Genomic DNA, 27,478 nt, shown 5'->3' with positions numbered 1-27,478 from the left:
AAGAGAGAGGGAGAGAGAGAGGGGGCATGACAAGAGAGGGAGAGAGAGAGGGGGCATGAGGAGAGAGTGGGAGAGAGAGAGGGGGCATGAGGAGAGAGGGAGAGAGAGGGGGCATGAGGAGAGAGAGGGAGAGAGAGAGGGGGAATGAGGAGAGAGAGAGGGGGAATGAGGAGAGAGAGGGGGGGGCATGAGTAGAGAGAGGGAGAGAGAGAGGGGGAATGAGGAGAAAGAGGGAGAGAGAGAGGGGGAATGAGGAGAGAGAGAGGGGGAATGAGGAGAGAGAGAGAGGGGGAATGAGGAGAGAGAGAGGGGGGGCATGAGGAGAGAGAGAGGGGGAATGAGGAGAGAGAGGGAGAGAGAGAGAGGGGGAATGAGGAGAGAGAGGGAGAGAGAGAGGGGGAATGAGGAGAGAGAGAGGTGGGGCAAATAAAAAGGTACTTACTCATATTTGATTATTTATTTGATTTAGAATCTGTGCACATTTTCAATGAAGCATTTAACAACATATAAAATATGAATGTATAATATCTAAAAAGGTAAATAGAAAATACTTCAACTATCGTTGCAAACAAAATAAAAATAGGCCAAAATATATATACAGTATATATTTTTAAACCTTTATTTAACCAGGCAAGTCAGTTTAGAACAAATTCTTGTTTTCAATGATAGACTAGGAACAGTGGGTTAACTGCCTGTTCAGGGGCAGAACGACAGATTTGTACCTTGTCAGCTCGGGGGTTTGAACTTGCAACCTTCCGGTTACTAGTCCAATGCTCTAACCACTAGGCTACGTTGCTGGCATTTGGAGCTTGTCTGTTTTGCATGTTATTTTGGAATTAATACGTGTCACATATCAATTTGGATTTGGGTCAGGTGTTGGCACCAACTCACAAAACCCCCATTTCTGGACCGTGTAAATTGGGGCCATGTCTTTGCAGATGTAAGTTGTAACGGTGGCTGTTCTCCTTCCATCTTCATGGTTCTTCACCATATGGTGTGCCGAGGGCAAAAGCCCCTTGTAACGTCTGAGTCGAGGGTTTGTTTTGAGCACTCAACTGTACTTCTTTGGGTCTCATCCATAGACTCTCTCCGGCCTGTTCCACATGACTCCTGCGTAGGTGGTAATAGAGGTTAGTGGTGTTTGAGCCTGTTGTCGGGACCGGCCTGTTCCACATGACTCCTGCGTAGGTGGTAATAGAGGTTAGTGGTGTTTGAGCCTGTTGTCGGGACCGGCCTGTTCCACATGACTCCTGCGTAGGTGGTAATAGAGGTTAGTGGTGTTTGAGCCTGTTGTCGGGACCGGCCTGTTCCACATGACTCCTGCGTAGGTGGTAATAGAGGTTAGTGGTGTTTGAGCCTGTTGCCGGGACCGGCCTGTTCCACATGACTCCTGCATAGGTGGTAATAGAGGTTAGTGGTGTTTGAGCCTGTTGTCGGGACCGGCCTGTTCCACATGACTCCTGCGTAGGTGGTAATAGAGGTTAGTGGTGTTTGAGCCTGTTGTCGGGACCGGCCTGTTCCACATGACTCCTGTGTAGGTGGTAATAGAGGTTAGTGGTGTTTGAGCCTGTTGTCGGGACCGGCCTGTTCCACATGACTCCTGCGTAGGTGGTAATAGAGGTTAGTGGTGTTTGAGCCTGTTGTCGGGACCGGCCTGTTCCACATGACTCCTGCGTAGGTGGTAATAGAGGTTAGTGGTGTTTGAGCCTGTTGCCGGGACCGGCCTGTTCCACATGACTCCTGCGTAGGTGGTAATAGAGGTTAGTGGTGTTTGAGCCTGTTGTCGGGACCGGCCTGTTCCACATGACTCCTGCGTAGGTGGTAATAGAGGTTAGTGGTGTTTGAGCCTGTTGTCGGGACCGGCCTGTTCCACATGACTCCTGCGTAGGTGGTAATAGAGGTTAGTGGTGTTTGAGCCTGTTGTCGGGACCGGCCTGTTCCACATGACTCCTGCGTAGGTGGTAATAGAGGTTAGTGGTGTTTGAGCCTGTTGCCGGGACCGGCCTGTTCCACATGACTCCTGCGTAGGTGGTAATAGAGGTTAGTGGTGTTTGAGCCTGTTGTCGGGACCGGCCTGTTCCACATGACTCCTGCGTAGGTGGTAATAGAGGTTAGTGGTGTTTGAGCCTGTTGTCGGGACCGGCCTGTTCCACATGACTGCTGCGTAGGTGGTAATAGAGGTTAGTGGTGTTTGAGCCTGTTGCCTGGACCGGCCTGTTCCACATGACTCCTGCGTAGGTGGTAATAGAGGTTAGTGGTGTTTGAGCCTGTTGTCGGGACCGGCCTGTTCCACATGACTCCTGCGTAGGTGGTTATAGAGGTTAGTGGTGTTTGAGCCTGTTGTCGGGACCGGCCTGTTCCACATGACTCCTGCGTAGGTGGTAATAGAGGTTAGTGGTGTTTGAGCCTGTTGCCTGGACCGGCCTGTTCCACATGACTCCTGCGTAGGTGGTAATAGAGGTTAGTGGTGTTTGAGCCTGTTGCCTGGACCGGCCTGTTCCACATGACTCCTGCGTAGGTGGTAATAGAGGTTAGTGGTGTTTGAGCCTGTTGCCGGGACCGGCCTGTTCCACATGACTCCTGCGTAGGTGGTAATAGAGGTTAGTGGTGTTTGAGCCTGTTGCCTGGACCGGCCTGTTCCACATGACTCCTGCGTAGGTGGTAATAGAGGTTAGTGGTGTTTGAGCCTGTTGTCGGGACCGGCCTGTTCCACATGACTCCTGCGTAGGTGGTAATAGAGGTTAGTGGTGTTTGAGCCTGTTGTCGGGACCGGCCTGTTCCACATGACTCCTGCGTAGGTGGTAATAGAGGTTAGTGGTGTTTGAGCCTGTTGTCGGGACCGGCCTGTTCCACATGACTCCTGCGTAGGTGGTAATAGAGGTTAGTGGTGTTTGAGCCTGTTGTCGGGACCGGCCTGTTCCACATGACTCCTGCGTAGGTGGTAATAGAGGTTAGTGGTGTTTGAGCCTGTTGCCTGGACCGGCCTGTTCCACATGACTCCTGCGTAGGTGGTAATAGAGGTTAGTGGTGTTTGAGCCTGTTGCCTGGACCGGCCTGTTCCACATGACTCCTGCGTAGGTGGTAATAGAGGTTAGTGGTGTTTGAGCCTGTTGTCGGGACCGGCCTGTTCCACATGACTCCTGCGTAGGTGGTAATAGAGGTTAGTGGTGTTTGAGCCTGTTGCCTGGACCGGCCTGTTCCACATGACTCCTGCGTAGGTGGTAATAGAGGTTAGTGGTGTTTGAGCCTGTTGCCTGGACCGGCCTGTTCCACATGACTCCTGCGTAGGTGGTAATAGAGGTTAGTGGTGTTTGAGCCTGTTGTCGGGACCGGCCTGTTCCACATGACTCCTGCGTAGGTGGTAATAGAGGTTAGTGGTGTTTGAGCCTGTTGTCGGGACCGGCCTGTTCCACATGACTCCTGCGTAGGTGGTAATAGAGGTTAGTGGTGTTTGAGCCTGTTGTCGGGACCGGCCTGTTCCACATGACTCCTGCGTAGGTGGTAATAGAGGTTAGTGGTGTTTGAGCCTGTTGTCGGGACCGGCCTGTTCCACATGACTCCTGCGTAGGTGGTAATAGAGGTTAGTGGTGTTTGAGCCTGTTGTCGGGACCGGCCTGTTCCACATGACTCCTGCGTAGGTGGTAATAGAGGTTAGTGGTGTTTGAGCCTGTTGCCGGGACCGGCCTGTTCCACATGACTCCTGCGTAGGTGGTAATAGAGGTTAGTGGTGTTTGAGCCTGTTGTCGGGACCGGCCTGTTCCACATGACTCCTGCGTAGGTGGTAATAGAGGTTAGTGGTGTTTGAGCCTGTTGTCGGGACCGGCCTGTTCCACATGACTCCTGCGTAGGTGGTAATAGAGGTTAGTGGTGTTTGAGCCTGTTGTCGGGACCGGCCTGTTCCACATGACTCCTGCGTAGGTGGTAATAGAGGTTAGTGGTGTTTGAGCCTGTTGTCGGGACCGGCCTGTTCCACATGACTCCTGCGTAGGTGGTAATAGAGGTTAGTGGTGTTTGAGCCTGTTGTCGGGACCGGCCTGTTCCACATGACTCCTGCGTAGGTGGTAATAGAGGTTAGTGGTGTTTGAGCCTGTTGTCGGGACCGGCCTGTTCCACATGACTCCTGCGTAGGTGGTAATAGAGGTTAGTGGTGTTTGAGCCTGTTGTCGGGACCGGCCTGTTCCACATGACTCCTGCGTAGGTGGTTATAGAGGTTAGTGGTGTTTGAGCCTGTTGTCGGGACCGGCCTGTTCCACATGACTCCTGCGTAGGTGGTAATAGAGGTTAGTGGTGTTTGAGCCTGTTGTCGGGACCGGCCTGTTCCACATGACTCCTGCGTAGGTGGTAATAGAGGTTAGTGGTGTTTGAGCCTGTTGTCGGGACCGGCCTGTTCCACATGACTCCTGCGTAGGTGGTAATAGAGGTTAGTGGTGTTTGAGCCTGTTGTCGGGACCGGCCTGTTCCACATGACTCCTGCGTAGGTGGTAATAGAGGTTAGTGGTGTTTGAGCCTGTTGTCGGGACCGGCCTGTTCCACATGACTCCTGCGTAGGTGGTAATAGAGGTTAGTGGTGTTTGAGCCTGTTGCCTGGACCGGCCTGTTCCACATGACTCCTGCGTAGGTGGTAATAGAGGTTAGTGGTGTTTGAGCCTGTTGTCGGGACCGGCCTGTTCCACATGACTCCTGCGTAGGTGGTAATAGAGGTTAGTGGTGTTTGAGCCTGTTGTCGGGACCGGCCTGTTCCACATGACTCCTGCGTAGGTGGTAATAGAGGTTAGTGGTGTTTGAGCCTGTTGTCGGGACCGGCCTGTTCCACATGACTCCTGCGTAGGTGGTAATAGAGGTTAGTGGTGTTTGAGCCTGTTGCCGGGACCGGCCTGTTCCACATGACTCCTGCGTAGGTGGTAATAGAGGTTAGTGGTGTTTGAGCCTGTTGTCGGGACCGGCCTGTTCCACATGACTCCTGCGTAGGTGGTAATAGAGGTTAGTGGTGTTTGAGCCTGTTGTCGGGACCGGCCTGTTCCACATGACTCCTGCGTAGGTGGTAATAGAGGTTAGTGGTGTTTGAGCCTGTTGTCGGGACCGGCCTGTTCCACATGACTCCTGCGTAGGTGGTAATAGAGGTTAGTGGTGTTTGAGCCTGTTGCCGGGACCGGCCTGTTCCACATGACTCCTGCGTAGGTGGTAATAGAGGTTAGTGGTGTTTGAGCCTGTTGTCGGGACCGGCCTGTTCCACATGACTGCTGCGTAGGTGGTAATAGAGGTTAGTGGTGTTTGAGCCTGTTGTCGGGACCGGCCTGTTCCACATGACTCCTGCGTAGGTGGTAATAGAGGTTAGTGGTGTTTGAGCCTGTTGTCGGGACCGGCCTGTTCCACATGACTCCTGCGTAGGTGGTAATAGAGGTTAGTGGTGTTTGAGCCTGTTGTCGGGACCGGCCTGTTCCACATGACTCCTGCGTAGGTGGTAATAGAGGTTAGTGGTGTTTGAGCCTGTTGTCGGGACCGGCCTGTTCCACATGACTCCTGCGTAGGTGGTAATAGAGGTTAGTGGTGTTTGAGCCTGTTGTCGGGACCGGCCTGCTGGATATGTTGCAGAGGGCGGTTTTCTGGTCGGTGTCAGACTGTTCATACCCAAACCACGTCCACGCGACCGAAGTTGCCCCTCTTTTAGGTACGGTCTCCGTGCTCTGTGTCACGTTCACTCTTCCACATGTGCAAGAACGCGTCGTTCAATCGCCGGAAAGAGAAAGAGTACGATTTGCTGCACAACAAAATAAACGATAGAGCATAATATGAAACGATAAACGTTTATCTATCGTCACACTATATATATCGTCATATCGCCCGGCCCTAATATACAATAGTATCAGGTGTCCAGGCATGGAGAAGACGATCAGGAGGTCTGTCTCTCAGTGGGAGAATATGTCAGTACATTTCAGTAGATAGCCCTCTCTGAACCTAGTAACTGATGGGGGTTAAGAAATAACCATCATGAGTCAGGAGAACTGACATTCTGTCAGCAGGCTAGTAAGCCATCTGTCCTCTAGGCACACGTGTGTGTGTGTGTGTGTGTGTGTGTGTGTGTGTGTGTGTGTGTGTGTGTGTGTGTGTGTGTGTGTGTGTGTGTGTGTGTGTGTGTGTGTGTGTGTGTGTGTGTGTGTGTGTGTGTGTGTGTGTGTGTGTGTGTGTGTGTGTCCCTGACTCAGCATGTCCCTGACTCAGCAGAAACAGGGGGATATATCAAGAGGAGAGTGACAGCCAACAAAGCAAGCCTTCTTCTCTCTCTCACTGTTTTTCATTGTTAGGGACAAATCCCATCTTGAAAACTGCTGACGTTCACGTAAATCATGCATAGTCAATGGGAGATTTTACCCAAACATAGTCAATGGGAGATTTTACCCAAACATAGTCAATGGGAGATTTTACCCAAACATAGTCAATGGGAGATTTTACCCAAACATAGTCAATGGGAGATTTTACCCAAACATAGTCAATGGGAGATTTTACCCAAACATAGTCAATGGGAGATTTTACCCAAACATAGTCAATGGGAGATTTTATCCAAACATTTACCCAAACATAGTCAATGGGAGATTTTACCCAAACATAGTCAATGGGAGATTTTACCCAAACATACATGGGAGATTTTACCCAAACATAGTCAATGGGAGATTTTACCCAAACATAGTCAATGGGAGATTTTACCCAAACATAGTCAATGGGAGATTTTACCCAAACATAGTCAATGGGAGATTTTACCCAAACATAGTCAATGGGAGATTTTACCCAAACATAGTCAATGGGAGATTTTACCCAAACATAGTCAATGGGAGATTTTACCCAAACATAGTCAATGGGAGATTTTACCCAAACATAGTCAATGGGAGATTTTATCCAAACATAGTCAATGGGAGATTTTACCCAAACATAGTCAATGGGAGATTTTACCCAAACATAGTCAATGGGAGATTTTACCCAAACATAGTCAATGGGAGATTTTACCCAAACATAGTCAATGGGAGATTTTACCCAAACATAGTCAATGGGAGATTTTACCCAAACATAGTCAATGGGAGATTTTACCCAAACATAGTCAATGGGAGATTTTACCCAAACATAGTCAATGGGAGATTTTACCCAGATAATGGTAGGTGTGGTTAAGACATACAATACAGGATAGTGCACATTTTGTCTGTCTTTTGGACTGTTAGTGAATAGTTAGGTCTGAATCCTAACTTTGTTCACATTGGCCTTCCAGTGAAATGGTTTCCTCTCCCTCCCCTGGGCCCTGTTGGTTCTAGTCAAATCAAATCAAATCACATTTTATGTGTCACATACACATGGTTAGCAGATGTTTATGCGAGTGTAGCGAAATGCTTGTGCTTCTAGTTCCGACAATGCAGTAATAACCAACAAGTAATCTAACTAACAATTCCAAAACTACTGTCTTATACACAGTGTAAGGGGATAAAGAATATGTACATAAAGATATATGAATGACTGATGGTACAGAGCAGCATAGGCAAGATACAGTAGATGGTATTGAGTACAGTATATACATATGAGATGAGTATGTAAACAAAGTGGCATAGTTAAAGTGGCTAGTGATACATGTATTACATAAGGATGCAGTAGATGATATAGAGTACAGTATATACAGTGCCTTGCAAAGTATTCGGCCCCCTTGAACTTTGCGACCTTTTGCCACATTTCAGGCTTCAAACATAAAGATATAAAACTGTATTTTTTTGTGAAGAATCAACAACAAGTGGGACACAATCATGAAGTGGAACGACATTTATTGGATATTTCAAACTTTTTTAACAAATCAAAAACTGAAAAATTGGGCGTGCAAAATTATTCAGCCCCCTTAAGTTAATACTTTGTAGCGCCACCTTTTGCTGCGATTACAGCTGTAAGACGCTTGGGGTATGTCTCTATCAGTTTTGCACATCGAGAGACTGACATTTTTTCCCATTCCTCCTTGCAAAACAGCTTGAGCTCAGTGAGGTTGGATGGAGAGCATTTGTGAACAGCAGTTTTCAGTTCTTTCCACAGATTCTCGATTGGGTTCAGGTCTGGACTTTGACTTGGCCATTCTAACACCTGGATATGTTTATTTTTGAACCATTCCATTGTAGATTTTGCTTTATGTTTTGGATCATTGTCTTGTTGGAAGACAAATCTCCGTCCCAGTCTCAGGTCTTTTGCAGACTCCATCAGGTTTTCTTCCAGAATAGTCCTGTATTTGGCTCCATCCATCTTCCCATCAATTTGAACCATCTTTCCTGTCCCTGCTGAAGAAAAGCAGGCCCAAACCATGATGCTGCCACCACCATGTTTGACAGTGGGGATGGTGTGTTCAGGGTGATGAGCAGTGTTGCTTTTACGCCAAACATAACGTTTTGCATTGTTGCCAAAAACTTCAATTTTGGTTTCATCTGACCAGAGCACCTTCTTCCACATGTTTGGTGTGTCTCCCAGGTGGCTTGTGGCAAACTTTAAACAACCCTTTTTATGGATATCTTTAAGAAATGGCTTTCTTCTTGCCACTCTTCCATAAAGGCCAGATTTGTGCAATATACGACTGATTGTTGTCCTATGGACAGAGTCTCCCACCTCAGCTGTAGATCTCTGCAGTTCATCCAGAGTGATCATGGGCCTCTTGGCTGCATCTCTGATCAGTCTTCTCCTTGTATGAGCTGAAAGTTTAGAGGGACGGCGAGGTCTTGGTAGATTTGCATTGGTCTGATACTCCTTCCATTTCAATATTATCGCTTGCACAGTGCTCCTTGGGATGTTTAAAGCTTGGGAAATCTTTTTGTATCCAAATCCGGCTTTAAACTTCTTCACAACAGTATCTCGGACCTGCCTGGTTGACTATCACAGTGCAGGTACATTTATACGGAGACTTGATTACACACAGGTGGATTGTATTTATCATCATTAGTCATTTAGGTCAACATTGGATCATTCAGAGATCCTCACTGAACTTCTGGAGAGAGTTTGCTGCACTGAAAGTAAAGGGGCTGAATAATTTTGCACGCCCAATTTTTCAGTTTTTGATTTGTTAAAAAAGTTTGAAATATCCAATAAATGTCATTCCACTTCATGATTGTGTCCCACTTGTTGTTGATTCTTCACAAAAAAATACAGTTTTATATCTTTATGTTTGATGCCTGAAATGTGGCAAGAGGTCGCAAAGTTCAAGGGGGCCGAATACTTTCGCAAGGCACTGTACGTATGCATATGAGATGAATAATGTAGGGTATGTAACATTATATAAGGTAGCATTGTTTAAAGTGGCTAGTGATATATTTACATCATTTCCCGTCAATTTCCATTATTAAAGTGGCTGGAGTTGAGTCAGTGTCAGTGTGTTGGCAGCAGCCACTCAATGTTAGTGGTGGCTGTTTAACAGTCTGATGGCCTTGAGATAGAAGCTGTTTTTCAGTCTCTCGGTCCCAGCTTTGATGCACCTGTACTGACCTCGCCTTCTGGATGATAGCGGGGTGAACAGGCAGTGGCTCGGGTGTTTGTTGTCCTTGATGATCTTTATGGCCTTCCTGTAACATCGGGTGGTGTAGGTGTCCTGGAGGGCAGGTAGTTTGCCCCCGGTGATGCGTTGTGCAGACCTCACTACCCTTTGGAGAGCCTTACGGTTGTGGGCGGAGCAGTTGCCGTACCAGGCGGTGATACAGCCCGCCAGGATGCTCTCGATTGTGCATCTGTAGAAGTTTGTGAGTGCTTTTGGTGACAAGCCGAATTTCTTCAGCCTCCTGAGGTTGAAGAGGCGCTGCTGCGCCTTCTTCACGATGCTGTCTGTGTGAGTGGACCAATTCAGTTTGTCTGTGATGTGTATGCCGAGGAACTTAAAACTTGCTACCCTCTCCACTACTGTTCCATCGATGTGGATAGGGGTTGTTCCCTCTGCTGTTTCCTGAAGTCCACAATCATCTCCTTAGTTATGTTGACGTTGAGTGTGAGGTTATTTTCCTGACACCACACTCCGAGGGCCCTCACCTCCTCCCTGTAGGCCATCTCGTCGTTGTTGGTAATCAAGCCTACCACTGTTGTGTCGTCCGCAAACTTGATGATTGAGTTGGAGGCGTGCGTGGCCACGCAGTCGTGGGTGAACAGGGAGTACAGGAGAGGGCTCAGAACGCACCCTTGTGGGGCCCCAGTGTTGAGGATCAGCGGGGTGGAGATGTTGTTGCCTACCCTCACCACCTGGGGGCGGCCCGTCAGGAAGTCCAGTAACCAGTTGCACATGGCGGGGTCGAGACCCAGGGTCTCGAGCTTGATGACGAGCTTGGAAGGTACTATGGTGTTGAATGCCGAGCTGTAGTCGATGAACAGCATTCTCACATAGGTATTCCTCTTGTCCAGATGGGTTAGGGCAGTGTGCAGTGTGGTTGAGATTGCATTGTCTGTGGACCTATTTGGGCGGTAAGCAAATTGGAGTGGGTCTAGGGTGTCAGGTAGGGTGGAGGTGATATGGTCCTTGACTAGTCTCTCAAAGCACTTCATGATGACGGAAGTGAGTGCTACGGGGCGATAGTCGTTTAGCTCAGTTACCTTAGCTTTCTTGGGAACAGGAACAATGGTGGCCCTCTTGAAGCATGTGGGAACAGCAGACTGGTATAGGGATTGATTGAATATGTCCGTAAACACACCGGCCAGCTGGTCTGCGCATGCTCTGAGGGCGCGGCTGGGGATGCCGTCTGGGCCTGCAGCCTTGCGAGGGTTAACATGTTTAAATGTCTTACTCACCTCGGCTGCAGTGAACGAGAGTACGCATGTTTTCGTTGCAGGCCGTGTCAGTGGCACTGTATTGTCCTCAAAGCGGGCAAAAAAGTGATTTAGTCTGCCTGGGAGCAAGACATCCTGGTCCGTGACTGGGCTGGTTTTCTTCTTGTAGTCCGTGATTGACTGTAGACCCTGCCACATGCCTCTTGTGTCTGAGCCGTTGAATTGAGATTCTACTTTGTCTCTGTACTGACGCTTAGCTTGTTTGATAGCCTTGCGGAGGGAATAGCTGCACTGTTTGTATTCGGTCATGTTACCAGTCACCTTGCCCTGATTAAAAGCAGTGGTTCGCGCTTTCAGTTTCACGCGAATGCTGCCATCAATCCACGGTTTCTGGTTAGGGAATGTTTTAATCGTTGCTATGGGAACGACATCTTCAACGCACGTTCTAATGAACTCGCACACCGAATCAGCGTATTCGTCAATGTTGTTATCTGACGTAATACGAAACATATCCCAGTCCATGTGATGGAAGCAGTCTTGGAGTGTGGAGTCAGCTTGGTCGGACCAGCGTTGGACAGACCTCAGCGTGGGAGCCTCTTGTTTTAGTTTCTGTCTGTAGGCAGGGATCAACAAAATGGAGTCGTGGTCAGCTTTTCCGAAAGGAGCCTTATATGCGTCGCGGAAGTTAGAGTAACACTGATCCAAGGTTTTTCCACCCCTGGTTGCGCAATCGATATGCTGATAAAATTTAGGGAGTCTTGTTTTCAGATTAGCCTTGTTAAAATCCCCAGCTACAATGAATGCAGCCTCCGGATAAATGGTTTCCAGTTTGCAAAGAGTCAAATAAAGTTTGTTCAGAGCCATCGATGTGTCTGCTTGGGGGGGGATATATACGGCTGTGATTATAATCAAAGAGAATTCTCTTGGTAGATAATGTGGTCGACATTTGATTGTGAGGAATTCTAAATCAGGTGAACAGAAGGTGTTAGTGGTGCTGCCTTCTCTGTGACAGAGAGACTGGCATGCAGATTCATCCCCATTCAGATGCCAGCGCAGCAGAGGGCACTGGGCACCAAGCGTGTTCGTGCATGTGTCTGTGTGTATATATGTGTGTCTGTGTGTGTGTATATATGTGTGTCTGTGGGTGTGTATATATGTGTGTGTGTGTATATATGTGTGTGTGATATACAGAGAGTATTGTGTTTGACTGAGAATGTCCGTGTGTTTATTGCAGCGTATTATGCAATTCCAGCCCTTTTCCTCTGTTTCTGCTGCACAGGGCAGTGGGCCTTTGGAGGCCTGGTTGGTTGCTGTTCTGCACTATGTGACAAATGTATGAGTTAAAAGCCTTATAAAGACGTGATGTGCGGGGATTGAGGACAGGCAGTCAGAGAGGAATGTTAATCACAGTTAGAGTCAGAGAGATGTCCCGGCTGATCCATCCAGGCAATAACATCACTCTGGTGTGTCGTAATGTCATCTAGATTCTATTGATATGACCACACCCTCATCACTCCACAGGATCATCAAGAGTCATCATCAAATTGCCTCGCAAGCGTTTGGGAAATTAAATATTTAGTGTCTTTCTCTCTCTCTCTCTTTCTCCTATCCCTCTCCCCCTCATCCCTCCCTTTCCCCCTCGCCTCACCCCATCCCTCTCCCCGCCACCCTCCCCTCATCCCTCTCCCCTCCACCCTCACCCCATCCCTCTCCCCTCATCCCTCTCCCCTCCACCCTCCCCTCATCCCTCTCCCCTCCACCCTCTAACCCCCTCAGTCTGAGACCATGAACTACGTGGGCCAGTTGGCAGGCCAGGTGTTTGTGCAGGTGAAGGAGCTGTACCGGGGCCTGAACCCGGCCACCCTGTCGGGCTGCATCGATGTCATCGTGGTGCGTCAGCCTGACGGCACCCTGCAGTGCTCGCCCTTCCACGTTCGCTTCGGCAAGATGGGTGTGCTGCGCTCCCGTGAGAAAGTGGTGAGAGGACACAGGGAGGCTGTGTGCGGTGGGGGGTCTGGGTTAAGGAGCACTGGGGCAGAGGACATTGGGTAGAAGAGGGTGCTTACAGAAATTACCACACAGAAAGAGAGAGGGAGAAAAGGGGATGAAGGGAGAGAGATGAATCATTCATTTCTCTACCACGTATACCTGTAGCTGTCCTTGACCTGAGCTGACACGGACAAAATGGACAATGAGAGTTGCTGAAAGAAATATTTATTGTAGATAGATGAGAGAAGAATGAAAATAAAAAATAGAGAAGGAGGGTTGGATGGGAGAGACAGAGATGATGGTATATTGGAGGGATGGAGATGGAGATAGGTTAGTACGAATAGAAAGAGAGATAGAGGGTAGAGCAGAGGAAAGAGAGATAGAGATGGAGGGTAGAGCAGAGGAAAGAGAGATAGAGAGGGAGGGTAGAGCAGAGGAAAGAGAGATAGAGAGGGAGGGTAGAGCAGAGGAAAGAGAGATAGATATGGAGGGTAGAGCAGAGGAAAGAGATAGAGATGGAGGGTAGAGCAGAGGAAAGAGAGATAGAGATGGAGGGTAGAGCAGAGGAAAGAGAGAGACGTGGAGGGTAGAGCAGAGGAAAGAGAGATATAGATGGAGGGTAGAGCAGAGGAAAGAGAGATAGAGAGGGAGGGTAGAGCAGAGGAAAGAGAGATAGAGAGGGAGGGTAGAGCAGAGGAAAGAGAGATAGAGAGGGAGGGTAGAGCAGAGGAAAGAGAGATAGAGAGGGAGGGTAGAGCAGAGGAAAGAGAGATAGATATGGAGGGTAGAGCAGAGGAAAGAGATAGAGATGGAGGGTAGAGCAGAGGAAAGAGAGATAGAGATGGAGGGTAGAGCAGAGGAAAGAGAGAGACGTGGAGGGTAGAGCAGAGGAAAGAGAGATATAGATGGAGGGTAGAGCAGAGGAAAGAGAGAGGAATGGAGGGTAGAGCAGAGGAAAGAGAGATAGAGATGGAGGGTAGAGCAGAGGAAAGAGAGATAGAGATGGAGGGTAGAGCAGAGGAAAGAGAGAGAGATGGAGGGTCGAGCAGAGGAAAGAGAGAGACATGGAGGGTAGAGCAGAGGAAAGAGAGATAGAGATGGAGGGTAGAGCAGAGGAAAGAGAGATGGAGATGGAGGGTAGAGCAGAGGAAAGAGAGAGACATGGAGGGTAGAGCAGAGGAAAGAGAGAGACATGGAGGGTAGAGCAGAGGAAAGAGAGAGAGATGGAGGGTAGAGCAGAGGAAAGAGAGATAGAGATGGAGGGTAGAGCAGAGGAAAGAGAGAGACATGGAGGGTCGAGCAGAGGAAAGAGAGAGACATGGAGGGTAGAGCAGAGGAAAGAGAGATAGAGATGGAGGGTAGAGCAGAGGAAAGAGAGATAGAGATGGAGGGTAGAGCAGAGGAAAGAGAGAGACATGGAGGGTAGAGCAGAGGAAAGAGAGAGAGATGGAGGGTAGAGCAGAGGAAAGAGAGAGACATGGAGGGTAGAGCAGAGGAAAGAGAGAGACATGGAGGGTAGAGCAGAGGAAAGAGAGATAGAGATGGAGGGTAGAGCAGAGGAAAGAGAGATAGAGATGGAGGGTAGAGCAGAGGAAAGAGAGAGACATGGAGGGTAGAGCAGAGGAAAGAGAGATAGAGATGGAGGGTAGAGCAGAGGAAAGAGAGATAGAGATGGAGGGTAGAGCAGAGGAAAGAGAGAGACATGGAGGGTAGAGCAGAGGAAAGAGAGATAGAGATGGAGGGTAGAGCAGAGGAAAGAGAGATAGAGATGGAGGGTGGAGCAGAGGAAAGAGAGATAGAGATGGAGGGTAGAGCAAAGGAAAGAGAGAGACATGGAGGGTAGAGCAGAGGAAAGAGAGATAGAGATGGAGGGTAGAGCAGAGGAAAGAGAGATAGAGATGGAGGGTAGAGCAGAGGAAAGAGAGACATGGAGTGTAGAGCAGAGGAAAGAGAGATAGAGATGGAGGGTAGAGCAGAGGAAAGAGAGAGACATGGAGGGTAGAGCAGAGGAAAGAGAGATAGAGATGGAGGGTAGAGCAGAGGAAAGAGAGAGACATGGAGGGTAGAGCAGAGGAAAGAGAGATAGAGATGGAGGGTAGAGCAGAGGAAAGAGAGATAGAGATGGAGGGTAGAGCAGAGGAAAGAGAGAGACATGGAGGGTAGAGCAGAGGAAAGAGAGATAGAGATGGAGGGTAGAGCAGAGGAAAGAGAGATAGAGATGGAGGGTGGAGCAGAGGAAAGAGAGATAGAGATGGAGGGTAGAGCAAAGGAAAGAGAGAGACATGGAGGGTAGAGCAGAGGAAAGAGAGATAGAGATGGAGGGTAGAGCAGAGGAAAGAGAGATAGAGATGGAGGGTAGAGCAGAGGAAAGAGAGACATGGAGTGTAGAGCAGAGGAAAGAGAGATAGAGATGGAGGGTAGAGCAGAGGAAAGAGAGAGACATGGAGGGTAGAGCAGAGGAAAGAGAGATAGAGATGGAGGGTAGAGCAGAGGAAAGAGAGATAGAGATGGAGGGTAGAGCAAAGGAAAGAGAGAGACATGGAGGGTAGAGCAGAGGAAAGAGAGATAGAGATGGAGGGTAGAGCAGAGGAAAGAGAGATAGAGATGGAGGGTAGAGCAGAGGAAAGAGAGACATGGAGTGTAGAGCAGAGGAAAGAGAGATAGAGATGGAGGGTAGAGCAGAGGAAAGAGAGAGAGATGGAGGGTAGAGCAGAGGAAAGAGAGAGACATGGAGGGTAGAGCAGAGGAAAGAGAGAGAGATGGAGGGTAGAGCAGAGGAAAGAGAGAGACATGGAGGGTAGAGCAGAGGAAAAGAGAGATAGAGATGGAGGGTAGAGCAGAGGAAAGAGAGAGACATGGAGGGTAGAGCAGAGGAAAGAGAGATAGAGATGGAGGATAGAGCAGAGGAAAGAGAGATAGAGAGGGAGGAAAGAGCAGAGGAAAGAGAGAGGGATGGAGGGTAGAGCAGAGGAAAGAGAGAGGGATGGAGGGTAGAGCAGAGGAAAGAGAGAGACATGGAGGGTAGAGCAGAGGAAAGAGAGAGGGATGGAGGGTAGAGCAGAGGAAAGAGAGAGGGATGGAGGGTAGAGCAGAGGAAAGAGAGAGGCATGGAGGGTAGAGCAGAGGAAAGAGAGAGAGATGGAGGGTAGAGCAAAGGAAAGAGAGAGACATGGAGGGTAGAGCAGAGGAAAGAGAGATAGAGATGGAGGGTAGAGCAGAGGAAAGAGAGAGAGATGGAGGGTAGAGCAGAGGAAAGAGAGATAGAGATGGAGGGTAGAGCAGAGGAAAGAGAGATAGAGATGGAGGATAGAGCAGAGGAAAGAGAGATAGAGATGGAGGGTAGAGTAGAGGAAAGAGAGAGGGATGGAGGGTAGAGCAGAGGAAAGAGAGAGACATGGAGGGTAGAGCAGAGGAAAGAGAGAGACATGGAGGGTAGAGCAGAGGAAAGAGAGAGACATGGAGGGTAGAGCAGAGGAAAGAGAGAGGGATGGAGGGTAGAGCAGAGGAAAGAGAGAGACATGGAGGGTAGAGCAGAGGAAAGAGAGAGGGATGGAGGGTAGAGCAGAGGAAAGAGAGAGGGATGGAGGGTAGAGCAGAGGAAAGAGAGAGGGATGGAGGGTAGAACAGAGGAAAGAGAGAGGGATGGAGGGTAGAGCAGAGGAAAGAGAGAGAGATGGAGGATAGAGCAGAGGAAAGAGAGTGACATGGAGGGTAGAGCAGAGGAAAGAGAGTGACATGGAGGGTAGAGCAGGGGAAAGAGAGAGGGATGGAGGGTAGAGCAGAGGAAAGAGAGATAGAGATGGAGGGTAGAGCAGAGGAAAGAGAGATAGAGATGGAGGGTAGAGCAGAGGAAAGAGAGACATGGAGTGTAGAGCAGAGGAAAGAGAGATAGAGATGGAGGGTAGAGCAGAGGAAAGAGAGAGAGATGGAGGGTAGAGCAGAGGAAAGAGAGAGACATGGAGGGTAGAGCAGAGGAAAGAGAGAGAGATGGAGGGTAGAGCAGAGGAAAGAGAGAGACATGGAGGGTAGAGCAGAGGAAAGAGAGATAGAGATGGAGGGTAGAGCAGAGGAAAGAGAGAGAGATGGAGGGTAGAGCAGAGGAAAGAGAGATAGAGATGGAGGATAGAGCAGAGGAAAGAGAGATAGAGATGGAGGGTAGAGCAGAGGAAAGAGAGAGGGATGGAGGGTAGAGCAGAGGAAAGAGAGAGGGATGGAGGGTAGAGCAGAGGAAAGAGAGAGACATGGAGGGTAGAGCAGAGGAAAGAGAGAGGGATGGAGGGTAGAGCAGAGGAAAGAGAGAGGGATGGAGGGTAGAGCAGAGGAAAGAGAGAGGCATGGAGGGTAGAGCAGAGGAAAGAGAGAGAGATGGAGGGTAGAGCAAAGGAAAGAGAGAGACATGGAGGGTAGAGCAGAGGAAAGAGAGATAGAGATGGAGGGTAGAGCAGAGGAAAGAGAGAGAGATGGAGGGTAGAGCAGAGGAAAGAGAGATAGAGAGGGAGGGTAGAGCAGAGGAAAGAGAGATAGAGATGGAGGATAGAGCAGAGGAAAGAGAGATAGAGATGGAGGGTAGAGTAGAGGAAAAGAGAGAGGGATGGAGGGTAGAGCAGAGGAAAAGAGAGAGACATGGAGGGTAGAGCAGAGGAAAAGAGAGAGACATGGAGGGTAGAGCAGAGGAAAGAGAGAGACATGGAGGGTAGAGCAGAGGAAAGAGAGAGGGATGGAGGGTAGAGCAGAGGAAAGAGAGAGACATGGAGGGTAGAGCAGAGGAAAGAGAGAGGGATGGAGGGTAGAGCAGAGGAAAGAGAGAGGGATGGAGGGTAGAGCAGAGGAAAGAGAGAGGGATGGAGGGTAGAACAGAGGAAAGAGAGAGGGATGGAGGGTAGAGCAGAGGAAAGAGAGAGAGATGGAGGATAGAGCAGAGGAAAGAGAGTGACATGGAGGGTAGAGCAGAGGAAAGAGAGTGACATGGAGGGTAGAGCATGGGAAAGAGAGAGGGATGGAGGGTAGAGCAGAGGAAAGAGAGAGACATGGAGGGTAGAGCAGGGGAAAGAGAGTGACATGGAGGGTAGAGCAGAGGAAAGAGAGAGACATGGAGGGTAGAGCAGGGGAAAGAGAGTGACATGGAGGGTAGAGCAGGGGAAAGAGAGTGACATGGAGGGTATAGAGCAGGGGAAAGAGAGTGACATGGAGGGTAGAGCAGGGGAAAGAGAGAGACATGGAGGGTAGAGCAGGGGAAAGAGAGAGGGATGGAGGGTAGAGCAGAGGAAAGAGAGTGACATGGAGGGTAGAGCAGGGGAAAGAGAGAGGGATGGAGGGTAGAGCAGAGGAAAGAGAGAGGGATGGAGTGAGATTGAAAGGCATAGTGATGGTTGGTGTCATTTGTGTCTCAGGTGGACATAGAGATCAATGGAGAGCCTGTGAGTCTACAAATGAAGCTGGGGGAGAACGGAGAGGCCTTTTTCGTCAAGGAGACAGAGAACACACTGGTATGTACACACAAAACCACAAACGCATGCACACACCAACACACACACACTGAACCATGGCCCCCGAAACAAAGTGAGACCATGAACAGAGAAAGTGAACAGAGAGAGAGAGAACAGAGAGTGAACGAAGAGAGAGAATAGAGAGAGAGAAACATGGTTTCATGCATATCAACATCAGAAGTCTCCTCCCTAAGTTTGTTTTACTCACTGCTTTAGCACACTCTGCTAACCCTGATGTCCTTGCCGTGTCTGAATCCTGGCTCAGGAAGGCCACCAAAAATTCTGAGATTTCCATACCCAACTATAACATCTTCCGTCAAGATAGAACTGCCAAAGGGGGAGGAGTTGCAGTCTACTGCAGAGATAGCCTGCAAAGTAATGTCATACTTTCCAGGTCCATACCTAAACAGTTCGAACGACTAATTTTGAAAATTACTCTCTCCAGAAATAAGTCTCTCACTGTTGCCGCCTGCTACCGACCCCCCTCAGCTCCCAGCTGTGCCCTGGACACCATTTGTGAATTGATCGCCCCCCATCCAGCTTCAGAGTTTGTTCTGTTAGGTGACCTAAACTGGGATATGCTTAACACCCCGGCAGTCCTACAATCTAAGCTAGATGCCCTAAATCTCACACAAATCATCAAGGAACCCACCAGGTACAACCCCAAATCTGTAAACAAGGGCACCCTCATAGACGTCATCCTGACCAACTGGCCCTCCAAATACACCTCCGCTGTCTTCAACCAGGATCTCAGCGATCACTGCCTCATTGTCTGTATCCGCTACGGAGCCGCAGTCAAACGACCACCCCTCATCACTGTCAAACGCTCCCTAAAACACTTCTCTGAGCAGGCCTTTCTAATCGACCTGGCCCGGGTATCCTGGAAGGACATTGACCTCATCCCGTCAGTTGAGGATGCCTGGTCATTCTTTAAGAGTAACTTCCTCACCATTTTATATAAGCATGCTCCGTTCAAAAAATGCAGAACTAAGAACAGATGTAGCCCTTGGTTCACTCCAGACCTGACTGCCCTCGACCAGCACAAAAACATCCTGTGGCGGACTGCAATTGCATCGAATAGTCCCCGCGATATGCAACTGTTCAGGGAAGTCGGGAACCAATACACACAGTCAGTCAGGAAAGCTAAGGCCAGCTTCTTCAGGCAGAAGTTTGCATCCTGTAGCTCCAACTCCAAAAAGTTCTGGGACACTGTGAATTCCATGGAGAACAAGAGCACCTCCTCCCAGCTGCCCACTGCACTGAGGCTAGGTAACACGGTCACCACCGATAAATCCATGATTATCGAAAACTTCAACAAGCATTTCTCAACGGCTGGCCATGCCTTCCGCCTGGCTACTCCAACCTCGGCCAACAGCCCCCCCCCCCTGCAGCTACTCGCCCAAGCCTCTCCAGGTTCTCCTTTACCCAAATCCAGATAGCAGATGTTCTGAAAGAGCTGCAAAACCTGGACCCGTACAAATCAGCTGGGCTTGACAATCTGGACCCTCTATTTCTGAAACTATCCACCGCCATTGTCGCAACCCCTATTACCAGCCTGTTCAACCTCTCTTTCATATCGTCAGAGATCACCAAGGATTGGAAAGCTGCCGCAGTCATCCCCCTCTTCAAAGGGGGAGACACCCTGGACCCAAACTGTTACAGACCTACATCCATCCTGCCCTGCCTATCTAAGGTCTTCGAAAGCCAAGTCAACAAACAGGTCACTGACCATCTCGAATCCCTAACTTCTCCGCTGTGCAATCTGGTTTCCGAGCCGGTCACGGGTGCACCTCAGCCACGCTCAAGGTACTAAACGATATCATAACCGCCATTGACAAAAGACAGTACTGTGCAGCCGTCTTCATCGACCTTGCCAAGGCTTTCGACTCGGTCAATCACCACATTCTTATCGGCAGACTCAGTGGCCTCGGTTTTTCGGATGACTGCCTTGCCTGGTTCACCAATTACTTTGCAGACAGAGTTCAGTGTGTCAAATCGGAGGGCATGCTGTCCGGTCCTCTGGCAGTCTCTATGGGGGTGCCACAGGGTTCAATCCTCGGGCCGACTCTTTTTTCTGTATATATCAATGATGTTGCTCTTGCTGTGGGCGATTCCCTGATCCACCTCTACGCAGACGACACCATTCTATATACTTCCGGCCCGTCCTTGGACACTGTGCTATCTAACCTCCAAACGAGCTTTAATGCCATACAACACTCCTTCCGTGGCCTCCAACTGCTCTTAAACGCTATTAAAACCAAATGCATGCTTTTCAACCGTTCGCTGCCTGCACCCGCACGCCTGACCAGCATCACCACCCTGGATGGTTCCAACCTTGAATATGTGGACATCTATAAGTACCTAGATGTCTGGCTAGACTGTAAACTCTCCTTCCAGACTCATATCAAACATCTCCAATCGAAAATCAAATCAAGAGTCGGCTTTCTATTCCGCAACAAAGCCTCCTTCACTCACGCCGCCAAACTTACCCTAGTAAAACTGACTATCCTACCGATCCTCGACTTCGGTGATGTCATCTACAAAATACCTTCCAACACTCTACTCAGCAAACTGGATGCAGTTTATCACAGTGCCATCCGTTTTGTCACTAAAGCACCTTATACCACCCACCACTGCGACTTGTATGCTCTAGTTGGCTGGCCCTCGCTACATATTCGTCGCCAGACCCACTGGCTCCAGGTCATCTACAAGTCCATGCTAGGTAAAGCTCCGCCTTATCTCAGTTCACTGGTCACGATGGCAACACCCATCCGTCTCACTGATCATCCCTAAAGCCAACACCTCATTTGGCCGTCTTTCGTTCCAGTTCTCTGCTGCCTGAGACTGGAACGAATTGCAAAAATCGCTGAAGTTGGAGACTTTTATCTCCCTCACCAACTTCAAACATCTGCTATCTGAGCAGCTAACCGATCGCTGCAGCTGTACATAGTCTATAGGTAAATAGCCCACCCATTTTTACCTACCTCATCCCCATACTGTTTTTATTTATTTACTTTTCTGCTCTTTTGCACACCAATATCTCTACCTGTACATGACCATCTGATCATTTATCACTCCAGTGTTAATCTGCAAAATTTTAATTATTCGCCTACCTCCTCATGCCTTTTGCACACATTGTATATAGACTCCACTTTTTTTCTTTATTCCTACTGTGTTATTGACTTGTTAATTGTTTACTCCATGTGTAACTCTGTGTTGTCTGTTCACACTGCTATGCTTTATCTTGGCCAGGTCGCAGTTGCAAATGAGAACTTGTTCTCAACTTGCCTACCTGGTTAAATAAAGGTGAAAATAAAAATAAAAAATGTTTCTCATGCCAGTAAAGCCCTTTGAATTGAATTGACATTTTATGGAGTTTAATTGAGAGAGAGAGAGAGAGAGGGGAACCCTTTTTGGGCCCAGGTAGAACCCTTTTTGGTTCCAGGTAGAAATTGTTTTGGTTCCAGGTTGAACCCTCTGTGTAAAGGGTTCTACATGGAACTGAAAAGGGGTCTACCTCGAACCAAAAATGTTCTTTCAAATGGTTCTCCTATGGAGACAGCCAAAGATACCTTTTAAGGATAAATCTAAACTTCTTTCTAAGACTGTAGTGAACTGCCTAGTGAACTGAATGTAGCCTAGTGAACTGAATGTAGCCTAGTGAACTGACTGTAGCCTAGTGAACTGAATGTAGCCTAGTGAACTGAATGTAGCCTAGTGAACTGAATGTAGCCTAGTGAACTGAATGTAGCCTAGTGAACTGACTTGGTGCATGTTCAGTAATGTGAGCAGTGTTCCCTGGAAACAAACAATGAGGACACATGCTGTAACTGGATCCTAGACAGGATGGGAAGAGAATGGACTCCATGTCCAGACAAGGCCACACACACACACACACACACAATCAGGGGTCATGGCCAAAAGGTTTAAAATAGAAACTCAATCCCAGTTATGTGATCTCACACTACTTAGTTTGAAGTGATACACCCGCCATGCATACACCTAAGCCATGCATACTAAATAGTGTGCAAGTGTGAACTTTGAGACACCATCTCAGGCGACAGGAGGCGAGAAAGAATCCTGTAATAGATCTCATAGATTCTATAATCCTATAATCCTACGATAATGACATTTACTAGGATCAGCAAATGTAAACTCAATTCAGAACCTTTAGTCAGGGGAAATGCCAAATTGAACAGTTCTGTTTGAAGTAAAGTTTACAGATTGTGTTTTTATAAATTAACTACCTCACTCTTATTGTCACTCTATTAATCATCTAGTATGTGGCTCTCTGAGCTCTCAGATGAACTGCTCCACCGAGCGCTCAGGCCTTAGTAATAACATCACACAGGAGAGGAGAGGAGAGGAGAGGAGAGGAGAGGAGAGGAGAGGAGAGGAGAGGAGAGATGGGTGAGGAGAGAATGAATAATGGTGAGGTAGAAGGAGAAGAATGATGATAAAGGGATAGAGGGATGATGCTTGGTCTTTTCTCCAGTAAGGGATTAAACCAGAGCTGTTATAATCTGGGGTTTTGTTTAACTGGGCTGTCGTGACTGTCGGACTCCCATTCCTCCCTCCACCCCACTTTCCTGCTACATCCTCTCCTCTCAACTGTCCTCTTCTCTCCTCCCTGCTACAACCGCCCCTTTCCTCTCATATCTCCTTTCCTTACTACCCCCTCCCCGCTCTCCTCTCCCCTCCCCTCTCCCCTCCCCTCCTCTCCTCTCCTCTCCTCTCCTCTCCTCTCCTCTCCTCTCCTCTCCTCTCCTCTCCCCCCCTCTCTCCCCCTCCCCTCCCCTCCCCTCCCCTCCCCCTTCCCTTCCCTTCCCTTCCCTTCCCTTCCCTTCCCTTCCCTTCCCTTCCCTTCCCTTCCCCCCTTCCCCTCCCCCTCCCCTCCCTCCCTCCCCCCCCTCCCCTCCCTCCCCTCCCTCCCTCCCTCCCCTCCCCCCCTCCTCCCCTCCCTCTCCCCCCTCTCCCTCCCTCCCCCCCCCTCCCCCCCCCCCTCCCCCTCCCCCCCCCCCCCTCCCCCTCCCCTCCCCTTCCCTTCCCTTCCCCTCCCCCTTCCCCTCCCCCTCCCTCCCTCCCTCCCTCCCCCTCCCTCCCTCCCTCCCTCCCTCCCTCCTCCTCCCCTCCCTCCCCTCCCTCCCCTCCCTCTCCTCCTCCTCTCTCCTCCTCTCCCCTCCCTCCCCTCCCCTCCCCTCCCTCCCTCCCCTCCCCCTCTCCTCTCCCCTCCCCTCTCCCCTCCCTCCCCTCTCTCCTCACCCCTCTCCCCTCCCTCTCTCCACTCCTCTCCCCCTCTCCTCTCCCCTCCCCTCCCTCCTCTCCCCTCTCCTCCCCTCCCCTCTCCTCCCCTCCTCTCCCCTCCCCTCTCCCCTCCCCTCCTCTCCCCTCCCTCCCCCGAGGGATTTCATGCAGAAACAGGTTCTAAGTATCACTATTGAGCTGTTCCTGACAGTGGCTGTATATCTTTTCCACGTCCAGTGAGTTCTTCAGTTTACAGTGTGTGTTTTGGTTGTACTGTACAGATGTTGTTTCTCCTCTGGGATAAACCCTCCTCTTGACCCAGCCAAAAATAACAACCCTATTTATGGACAAAAAAATCCCTTTTCTACATTCCACTGCACAACATACACGCACGCACGCGCACGCACGCGCACACACACACACCACAAACACACACGTTCAGGGGTCTGTCCTCTCCCTGATTCACCGTGTCTACCCTCTGAGTGGTCCATTTTATTTGGATAAAGAATACAGTGTGTTATAAACCCATGTGGACAGGGCATCATGAATATCATGAATATGATATAGGTTTCAGGATGCTAAGATGAATGATGTGACCTGACATCTTGTGTCCAGAGCGCTGGCTGCTAATATGTCTGTCCATACAGCCATTTATTTGGTCTGCTATTAGCTTCTCTGTGGGCATGTGCATTTGACTGCATGTGTATACATGTGTGTGTCAGTGTGTAGTGTAGTTTGATAGTCATTGCCTCAGGTTTTTAAATGATGAGCGCATTCGGAAGGTGTTCAGACCCCTTCCCGTTTTCCTCATTTCGTTACACTACAGCCTTATTCTAAAATGGATTAAATACAATTAATTTCTCATCAATCTACACACAATACCCCATAATGACGAAGCAAAAACAAGTTTTGAGAACTTTATGCAAATTTATAAAAACAGAAATACCTTATTTACATAAATATTCAGACCCTTTGCTTTGAGACTCGAAATTGAGCTCAGGTGCATCCTGTTTCCATTGATCATCATTGAGATGTTTCCACAGTTTGATTGGATTCCACCTGTGGTAAATTCAATTGATTGGCCCTGATTTGTAAAGGCACACACCTGTCTATATAAGGTCCCACAGTTGACAGTGCATGTCAGAGAAAAACCAATGAGGTCAAAGGAATTGTCCGTAGAGCTCCGAGACAGGATTGTGTCGAGGCACAGATCTGGGGAAAGGTACCAATAAATGTCTGCAGCATTGAAGGTCCCCAAGAACAGTGGCCTCCATCAGACTTAAGTGCACCTGTGTAATGATCATGCTGTTTAATCAACTTGTTGATATGCCACACCTGTCAGGTGGATGAATGCTCACTATCAGGGATGTGAACAAATGAGTTTACAACATTTTATAGAAATAAGCTTTTGGTGAATATGGAACATTTCTGGGATCCATTAATGAAACATGGAATCAACACTTTACATGTTGCGTTTATATTTTTGTTCAGTATATATAGATATAGAGAACGTTGAGGGTGAAAACGAGTTGAATTCAGAGAATCTGTTCATGAATTCCCAGACTGTATGTCTCAATGTAATCAAGGTATGAACTTAAAAAGTTAATGAACTTAAAAAGTTATTTTCCAATACAATCTCTTCTGAGGCTTAGTTGTGGTCAATTGCAGTGTACAAATTTGTATAATTATGTTCCTGCCCCTCGACCATCCGCTTCGACAAAAATCGTCCCGCGGTTGAATCTAGTTGCCCCTGATATACACACAGATGTGTTATTGTCACGAACACCAGATAGGTGGAGTGAACTGTGTTGTTTTACAGGGTCAGCCATAGTAGTACGGCACCCCTGGAGATAATTAGGGGTAAGTGCCTCTCTAAAGGGCACATCAACAGGATTTTCACCTTGTCGGGTATTCAAACCACCAACCTTTCTGTTACTGGTTGCTAGGCTCCCTGCTACCACACATGCGCGCGCGCACGCACACACACACACACACACACACACACACACACACACACACACACACACACACACACACACACACACACACACACACACACACACACACACACACACACACACACACACCACATGTGTTCCTAGTGTATTTCCTTAGCAGAGAAATGTTTACCATCTGTGTGTGTTCCTGAACCCCTAGATCCCTCACAGGGATAGACCTCCTATTCAGACAGTATTGGAGGGTGCTGCAGCTGCAGCCTATCTTACTACACATCCAATCAAATCACATTTTATTGGTCTCATACACATATTTAACATATGTTATTGTGGGTGTAGTGAAATGCTTGTGCTTCTAGCTCTGACAGTGCAGTAATATATAACAAGTAATATCACAACATATACCAAAATACACGTACATCTAAGTTTATGAATGGATTTAAGATAAGGATGGATCTAAGATACAGTGGAATAGTATAGAGTACAGTATATACACATGAGATGGGTGATGTTATATTTACACACAATTAAAGTGACTAAGATACAGTGGAATAGTATAGAGTACAGTATATACACATGAGATGGGTGATGTTATATTTACACACAATTAAAGTGACTAAGATACAGTGGAATAGTATAGAGTACAGTATATACACATGAGATGGGTGATGCTATATTTACACACAATTAAAGTGACTAAGATACAGTAGTGTGGAGTGCAGTTTATACATATGAGATGCGTGATGCTATATTTACACACAATTAAAGTGACTAAGATACAGTGGAATAGTATAGAGTACAGTATATACACATGAGATGGGTGATGCTATATTTACACACAATTAAAGTGACTAAGACACTGTAGTGTGGAGTACAGTATATACACATGAGATGGGTGATGCTATATTTACACACAATTAAAGTGACTAAGATACAGTAGTGTGGAGTGCAGTTTATACACATGAGATGGGTGATGCTATATTTACACACAATTAAAGTGACTAAGATACAGTAGTGTATGAGATGGGTGATGCTATATTTACACACAATTAAAGTGACAGATACAGTATACACATGAGATGGGTGATGCTATATTTACACACAATTAAAGTGACTAAGATACAGTGGAATAGTATATACACAATTAAAGTGAGTACAGTATATACACATGAGATGGGTGATGTTATATTTACACACAATTAAAGTGACAGTATTTAAGATACAGTAGTGTGGAGTGCAGTTTATACATATGAGATGCAAGATAGGACTCCTTGCTGTCCCCAGTCCACCTGGAGATGCATTATTTACTGAATTAGGACCGTGTGCCTCGTGTTTCATTTCCAGTTTATTAAATTGGTGATGCTGTTATTTCACCAGTGCACAGCCAGAAGAGGACTGCTAATCTATGCTAGGTTTCTTCTTTTGGCTGCAGCCTCTAATGAGATATCAGCTGATGTACGAAGGGCTATATAAATAAATTTGAGATGGTTGTTTAACAGTCAGTGGTGTAGTATAGAATACAATACAGTTTATACATATGAGATGTGTGATGCTATATTTACACACAATTACAGTGGCTAAGACACTGTAGAATAGTATAGAGTACAGTATATACACATGAGATGAGTAATGCTGGATACGGAACAAAATTACAGTGGCTAGTGATCCATTTCTAAAAGTGGCTAGTGATTCCTAGTCTATGTCTATATATACCTCTGATGTGCTAGTGATGGCTCTTTAACAGTCTGATGGCCTTGAGATAGAAGCTTTTTCAGTCTCTCTGTCCCAGCTTTGATGCACCTGTACTGACCTCGCCTTCTGGATGATATTGGGGTGAACATGCAGTGGCTCGGGTGATTGATGTCCTTGATGATCATTTAGGCCTTCCTGTGGCATTGCGTGCTGTAGGTGTCCAGGAGGGCGGGAAGTTTGCCCCCGGTAATGCGTTGGGCAGACCGCACCACCCTCTGGTGAGCTTTGTGGGTGGAGCAGTTGACGTACCGGGCGGTGATACAGCCCGACAGGATGCTCTCAATTGTGCATCTGTAAAATTTT

At 48.1% G+C, this 27,478-nt stretch overlaps 1 protein-coding gene and 1 long non-coding RNA gene across 65 annotated transcripts in view; both read left to right on the top strand.

The window, feature by feature from the left end:
- The first annotated feature begins 1,626 nt into the window (after positions 1–1,626).
- On the top strand, positions 1,627–6,556 carry LOC127913601 (uncharacterized). Of its 15 annotated transcripts, none has more exons than XR_008086143.1 (10): positions 1,627–1,830; positions 1,971–2,040; positions 2,181–2,250; positions 2,391–2,600; positions 2,811–3,090; positions 3,161–3,300; positions 3,651–3,790; positions 4,841–4,980; positions 5,121–5,190; positions 5,401–6,556. It is a non-coding gene; the product is annotated as an uncharacterized LOC127913601 (long non-coding RNA). The 15 variants fall into 15 exon arrangements; XR_008086141.1 differs by having other exon boundaries at positions 2,111–2,250; positions 2,881–3,090; XR_008086146.1 differs by having other exon boundaries at positions 2,111–2,250; positions 3,161–3,230.
- A 5,248-nt stretch (positions 6,557–11,804) lies between these two features.
- The window catches only part of LOC118362145 (phosphatidate phosphatase LPIN1-like), a 55,549-nt gene continuing 39,875 nt past the window's right edge, over positions 11,805–27,478 (top strand). For all 50 annotated transcript variants that reach the window (XM_052485982.1, XM_052485987.1, XM_052485980.1 and 47 more), the window contains exons 1-2: positions 11,805–12,726; positions 18,129–18,224. In XM_052485982.1, the coding sequence (XP_052341942.1) occupies positions 12,535–12,726; positions 18,129–18,224 (288 nt within the window). In that variant the 5' untranslated portion in view covers positions 11,805–12,534. The remainder of the gene's footprint in view (positions 12,727–18,128; positions 18,225–27,478) is intronic.

Source organism: Oncorhynchus keta, chromosome 29, assembly GCF_023373465.1.
Source record: "Oncorhynchus keta strain PuntledgeMale-10-30-2019 chromosome 29, Oket_V2, whole genome shotgun sequence".
In the NCBI taxonomy this organism is placed as follows: domain Eukaryota; kingdom Metazoa; phylum Chordata; class Actinopteri; order Salmoniformes; family Salmonidae; genus Oncorhynchus; species Oncorhynchus keta.
The sequence above is the reverse complement of the archived record's forward strand: the minus strand, read 5'-3'. Positions and strand labels throughout refer to the sequence as shown.